Below are 7,113 nucleotides of genomic sequence, written 5' to 3'. Positions count from 1 at the left end.
AGTTATATGTATATAATTGTCTGCTACATTGTTTGTAAAGGAAATGGTTACGTCTCCTCACCAAGGCAGGTTGGTAGGAGTATAGTTTGGTGGGTGGAGTTTAGTATATAAAAAGTTATAGCAAAAATAGTTCTAGTCAGAGTTTAGAATCTACAGAGAAGCACCACAGCACCCAGACAGCTCAAGAAAAAGTGTGAGGGAATGTATTCCCTTGTTCCACAAGGCCGTTGTGGAGCAGCTAGTCGGAAGAAAGTGTGAGGAAAAGCACGCAATGTCTACTGTTGGGGTGAGTGATGCCCCTATTCTACTGTGCACATAGGTCTACCACCATTACAAGCGTGCCCAGAATGTAGGAAGAACATTCGACCAGGAGTAGTTACTCATAGCAACTATGGGGAAAATGTCCGCTAACGCGACCCATTAATGAAGGCTAGTAGGCTGGGACATGGAGGCCGTTCAGGGATTGCAATTCTGAGAGGGTTGCTGGTACTTTCCATAGTGTTCAGTACTGGACACCAGACATAGGCCACTGGAGGGACTGGCTGTCATGCGATCCTCTGTCTCTGCTACCATATGCGGTCTGTGATTTGGGACTGTTTTGTCATTGGCACGTGTTTCCATTGTACCATCTATGGTTGTTACCGTCCATGGCTGTGCTGAAGTAAAAGTTAACCTGTTCCACCATTAACCTGACTCCTGAATACTCTCGGACTGTCCTGTTTCCCTCTGCACCTACATCATGGTGAACACATCACCATCACCACACCGAGAAGGAACGGTAAAAAGCAGCGTTTAACCGCCGCACTGCCTCCATGTTGTCCCCAAAGTGCCAGGCACCTGGCACGGCCACCACCGACTGTGTAACAGGGAACAGAGGATCCAACCCATGCCCGGTGTACAGGAGGGTTCCACCTTGCACTCCGGTACATTAAATATATAAACAAATGTTTTGATATATGGGACATCCACCTATGAGATAAGTATGCCAAAAGTGGATAAACTTGGAAAATCTTTTCATTTACAAGATAATGCATTTTCTCTAGATAAATAACATTAGAAGTGCTAGGGTCGGGTGAATTTGCAATCAAGCCCTGAGGCTCAGAGTCGTCTGTGTTGTAATGGCACGTGGCATGTGAGGTGGTGTACATTGCAATTACTTTAAGACAGAAGGCTGGAATAAGCTATACATTTATTTTTATCTATATCCATGTTTACAACTCATTCTATAGAAGAGGTAAATTTATATGATACTTTTTATTTCCAAAAATGTCATACCATTACGGTTGCCGACTTTCTAATTGGTGTCAATTATTCTATTGGTCCATTTACTAACATAGGAACAAAAAAAAATTACAGCTCTAGACGTTCACATTTGTAACGGTAATGTAGCAGTATTTTCAGTATTTATACATCTCTTGCCAAAAATTCAGAGACCCAGCACTTCAGGATTGCATACCAAAGTGAAGTCCTCAGGGGAAACTAACCTGTGGAAGCAGAATATAAAACCCATGTTATAGCACAGAATTATAAATGGCATTTGTCATCATCAGATATCACAATGTAAACTGCATTCATTATTAAATACATCTTTTTGACTTGGTGAGCCTGGTATATTTACGTTGAAAATCCTTGCAAGACCGGCTGTATAATCCTAATATTAAAATGCACAGTACAGCAGAGGAGTACAGCTCTAAATGATATTTATTTTAGTATCAGGTGTGAAAACTTTCAACTAGGATTATATAGCCATGCTGATATAGATTTATAAAGTGAGCAGACCAGTCTCATCAGGTCTAAGACATATATTTAAAGGAGTTGTCCAGTACTCGAATAACCCCCTATGAATCTCTGTTTCCCCCCAATAAAATAATAACATTTATACTCACCTCCGGTGCTGTTGTTGGCACTGACTCTCCCGGGGCTTGCATGACATTGTTATGTTACGTAATCCCTGCTGCCAATCAGCGCTGGGTTCACTCTCCTTTGGACAAATCAAGGCATCTGGAGGAAGTGAGAGCTGCTACTGCTGCCCTCTTATTTCCTCCAGATATCAATTACGTCCGTAGGAGAGGAGAGTGACGCCAGTGCTGATTGGCCACAGTGATCATGTAACGTAACAATGTCACACAATCTTCGGGAGAGCCAGTGCCAACACCGCTGGAAGGGCGCTGGCACCAGAGGTGAGTATAGGTGTTATTAATTTACTGGGGGGGAAGTATAGGAATTCAGAAGGGGTTGTCCTTGCAGTAGACAACCCCTTTAATAATACATGCTGCTTGTATTGTGATGTTTGATGATGGATCCACGTAAACTTAGCATAAAAATATATTTTGCCAGCTCTAAGTCATGCAGGTTACACTTTATATTACACATGCTCTAGTGGGCAAATCAGTTGTTGGTGTAATGTTAAGGAAGTTCCTTTGGAGCCCTCTGTAAACTTCATCATTTCCATTGCTTTGTGCATAGATTAAGTTCCCAAACTTTCCTACAATGCAACAACTTACCTTGGGCATGTTGCCATAACTCTAAGGCAACTCCCTCTTCAACAGAATCAGATGTCAACTCTAGGGGAAGCCCAAGATCAAAAATCTCTACCTTAGGGCTCATACAGACATCCAGTTTTCATATACAGTATGTGTTTCATTTGCTGTTTTCACAGATAGAACATGTTCCAGTTATAATCTACGCAGCTGTTCACAGGTTCGTGTTTTTCTGTGGACTATGGGCCCAATGCATCAAAGCTTTCACATGAGATTTCTGGCATAAAAGTTTTAAAAAGTCGCAAAATTTAGGCCAAAATTGTGTGAATTTTGGCGTGCCCACATCAGTTTTTCCCAGCTCGGACAAAATGGCCAAAGCTAGGGCGGGACAGGGGCATGCATTCGCTATGCCACAAATCTTACTCCAGAAAGCACTGGAGTAGGATTTGTAGCAAGGTGTACACAGATGTGTATGCCACTTGTCTGACGCTCCTAATACATGAATCAGGAGTGTTTGACTCCAGCATGGTCCCACATCAAAATTGGTGTGGACAATGTCGGTCATGATAAATAGGGCCCTATGTGTCCACAAAAAAACCACATAGGGATGTCTGTTTTCAGTCCATGTCATGGATCAAAATTACTGGGTGATGTCCATGATTAACATTGTAATGTACAGGAGAAGCTTTACAATTTATTTATTTTTTCATCAGTGAATATCACTGATAAAACCCTGATGGTAAAAAATAACACACCGACGAAACACTGATACTAGGATGAAAAACACTGCTGATGCTTGGACCCTTTCGCATATGTGTAAATCAGACGTCTGAATGAGGCTTTCCTGTATGTGTAGCTAGTACATTACATTGATCTCAATAGGCTACCAAAAGATGGAACCAAAGGAAGGATCTTCATACCTAATGCACACATTACACCTGCATCCTCACTGTGGTCACAGTTGTGCACTTTCCATGGCCGGTGAGGACATGTCCACAGGAAAGACTCTGTGCCGACACAGTTCACATCATCCAGCAAAATGCTTCCGCCTCCACGACCAAAGCGTGCCAATGGTGGAGCCAGCAAGGCGCGTCCACAACCCAGCTGCCTGCAAACCACCACAGCTGAGGACAGACCCCACAGGTCATCACACACGGTTCCCCACACACCCTGGTACAATACTTCAAGGCGACCCTCGCACTGGTGACTTCCATTTACAAGACGCAGGTTTAGAGGAATCTCTGAAGACAAAGGAAGAAGAAAAGCTGAAAAGATGAACACAACAACTATACACATTATTTTTTAGATCTATAAGACTGTCATATTTTCATATTTTTCTCACATTTCATCCTTTTTCATTACCATTTTCTGTCTACCAAATGCAAACAATATCATCCACATTTATTTTCAGGAAATAAGAGAACCCTCCAAAAGGTTTAGTTCTTGGATTTGTAGTAATTATCCCCTGATGTTACTGTATGTCACAGTGCGTGTATATAGAGCGGGCTTAGAAGCTGCCGGTATCTGCCTGTAATAATTGTAAGGGAAACTATAAAATAACTAGTCAATGCTCCAGCCACATACTTTCTTTACACACACAGAAGATAACATCTGCCTGCTCTTATTGCAGGAACTGAGAGCCAGAAGGGGTCTCCTGGGAAATTACTAGAGGTGTCAAACATGGCAGCTCTGTTCCTGGAGCCTTATCTTTAAAGAGCTAGCAGATGGGTTTTAACTAAGAAAGAATATTTCCTATTGTCTGTATAAGGGAAGTGGGGGGGACACAGGTATTTGAAATGCCACAACTTAGCCAATCATCCATTCACAAGCAGCAACTTTTAAAATGAGCCATTCCGGGTCATCCTGGATATATGAGCCTATGGTCAGGACTGTAAAAAGCTGGGTGGCACAAAGAGAAGGGGTTCACATGTGAGGGCTGCGTATGCTGATGTGCTCCATAATTGTATACTTCTCCTTCCCTCAAGGAAACAGGAAAAAATGCATACGGAAACGTTTAGGTATTTCTGTCATTTCTCCTTTTTTATTTTATAACTGTTTTGCATATTTGTGTGTCATTTTGTTTTTATCTTTTTATATATTTTATTGTAAGCACTGTATATTTTTATATTAAAGCTTAAAATCTTTAATAAGCTGGTTCTTGTATGCTCTAAAGAACCTATAGCCTTTAAGAGAGCGTGTGACCTTTTGATTGTCAGACAGTGACATATTTTGGGGACTCATCACCACGTGTGTTTGATGAGTTGTGACAGTGTGAGCTTAAGTAACTTGGGTGTACGGACTGTGTTGGGGTGTTATTTATGCTCATTTTATAGCCTAGAATACAGGTTGAGTGCTGGATTGAGTGAGAAGAGATAAATTAACCCTTGCATTCACACTGCACGTCACGTAGTGAGAAATGTGTATGTGACACTAACAAAATTTGAATTCACCAAATTGCGTGCATTTCCTGGTAAACTTGATTTACATTGAAGTCATTCTCCACAAATCTCTCCAGACCTCAGAGCCTAATAAACGTAAGATCCACCTTTATGCTGATGACATACAGATCTACCTCTCTGGATCCAATATCTCCCAGAATCCCACAATGTCTGTCCACTATCTCATCTTTCTTCTCTGCTAGATTTCTAAAACTTAACATGGATAAAACAGAATTCTTCATCTTTCCACCATCTCATTCATCCCCCCATCTGACCTATCTATCAATCTCAATGGCTGTTCACTCTCCCCAGTCTCGCAAGCTCGCTGCCTTGGGGTAACCCTGGACTCTGATCTCTCCTTCAAACCATATATCCAAACCCTTTCCACTTCCTGCCGACTCCAACTCAAAAATATCTCCCGGATCCCCACATTCCTCAACCACACTACACCACTGCAAAAACACCACTGCACGCACTCATTATCTCCCACCTCGACTACTGCAACCTCCTGCTCTGTGGCCTCCCCTCTAACAATCTCGCACCCCTCCAATCTATCCTAAACTCTGTTGCCCGACTAATCCACCTGTCCGCACGCTATTCCCTGGCCTCTCCCCTCTGTCAGTCCCTTCACTGGCTCACCATTGCCCAGAGACTCCAGTTCAAAACCCTAACCATGGCATACAAAGCCATCCACAACCTGTCTCCTCCTTATATCTGTGACTTAGTCTCCCGTTACATACCTGCATGCAACCTCCGATCCTCACAAGATCTCCTGCTCTACTCCCCTCTTATCTCCTCTGATCACAATCGCATACAAGATTTCTCCCGTGCGTCTCCCCTACTCTGAAACTCTCTACCCCAACATATCAGACACTCTCCTACCGTGGAAACCTTCAAAAGGAACCTGAAGACTCACCTCTTCCGACAAGCCTACAACCAGCAGTAACCATTGCTCCACCATACCGAGGCATGTCCAGCTCTACCCTCACCTACTGTATCCTCACCCATCCCTTGTAGACTGTGAGCCCTCGCGGGCAGGGTTCTCTCTCCTCCTGTACCAGTCGCCGTCAGATTATTGTAATTGTTTTTGTATGTATACGCTTTTTATCACATGTAAAGTGTGGCGCCCCTGCAGGTTCAGTCGCCACAGAGGTACTGCATCTCACCCAGAGGTGTGGTATCCCACTCTCAGGTAAGGATAGAGTGCTACCCGGGACCCTAACACCTGCATCCAACACATCCACGTCAGTAGGGCAGGGCGAGATTGCTCCTAAAGGAGAGCACAGTCCCTGGTCCCTGGCTGGAGTGGAGGGGAACCAAGTGAGGGGGAACCATGTAGTGGGTGTGGGTGGAGGACGTAGTTCAGGGGAGCACTTAAAAGAAGCTGTATAAAAAGGGGAGCCATCTTAGAGAGTGTAGTCAGTCAGAGAAGGAGAAGTGAAAGGAGCAGGGGCTCTGCATGAGCTCTGCTCGGGAGGTGGGCCTAGCCCGAGACTCCCAGGACTGAGAGAGGAGAGGGAGCAGGAGAAAGGCTCCAGGAACAGAAGGGATCCCAGGGGTACGGGAAGTGCTGGAGGCCACCCATACGCCCGAATCTGCCAGGCGGTGGAGGGATCGAGCTGCAGAGGGGACCAGCCCCTAAACTAGTGGAGAACTACAAGGCTCAGCTAGGAACCGGAGGCTGCTGTGCTTGTAAGGTGCAGTGGCCACATCCGCAATTATATCGCTGAAAAGGTGGCCACAGAGGGTCCAGGGGACTGCAGGTCGCCCGACAAGACCAGAGGCTACCGGATTGGGACACTGATTGCGAGGTGCAGGGCAGGAGGGCGAGAGCCAGCGCAGAAAGACGACTGAGGAGGGCATATAGAAAGGGGTCCTGTCAGGCACTCTTGAACTACCTGAGGGATTGCTGAACCCCTGCCTGGTGAACGCAGTGAGACGTGGGAGGTTGTAGTCTGGAACCTGTAACCTGAGGAACTTAATAACTGTGAGTAAACTTGGAAGACTGCACCCCACTGTCTCTGTGATTATTATCTGCACCATCTCCCCTGCACTACAACGCCCAGCACAACCTATAACATCTACACTGCCCTGGAGTTAAGCTCTACCTGTGGAGAGCCACACCAGCTTTGCTGCACTTACATCAGCTCCAGAGGACCTGCTCCGCAGCGGTGGCTCCCTTTAGCCGCATACCA

General features: G+C 44.9%; 1 protein-coding gene across 1 annotated transcript in view; it reads right to left on the bottom strand.

Annotated features, from left to right (window-relative positions):
• Positions 1 to 1,272: 1,272 nt before the first annotated feature.
• The window catches only part of LOC141271239 (scavenger receptor cysteine-rich domain-containing protein DMBT1), a 69,111-nt gene continuing 63,270 nt past the window's right edge, over positions 1,273 to 7,113 (bottom strand). The window contains exons 9-10 of the mRNA XM_073681357.1: positions 3,401 to 3,721; positions 1,273 to 1,484 (exon numbers count right to left, since the gene is read on the bottom strand). Coding sequence (XP_073537458.1) covers positions 1,480 to 1,484; positions 3,401 to 3,721 — 326 coding nt within the window. The 3' untranslated portion in view covers positions 1,273 to 1,479. The remainder of the gene's footprint in view (positions 1,485 to 3,400; positions 3,722 to 7,113) is intronic.

This window comes from Phyllobates terribilis, unplaced genomic scaffold (genome assembly GCF_046119375.1).
Source record: "Phyllobates terribilis strain yellow unplaced genomic scaffold, ASM4611937v1 Scaffold_5__5_contigs__length_657084704, whole genome shotgun sequence".
Taxonomy (NCBI): Eukaryota; Metazoa; Chordata; class Amphibia; order Anura; family Dendrobatidae; genus Phyllobates; species Phyllobates terribilis.
This window is presented reverse-complemented; position numbering and strand designations above follow the sequence as displayed.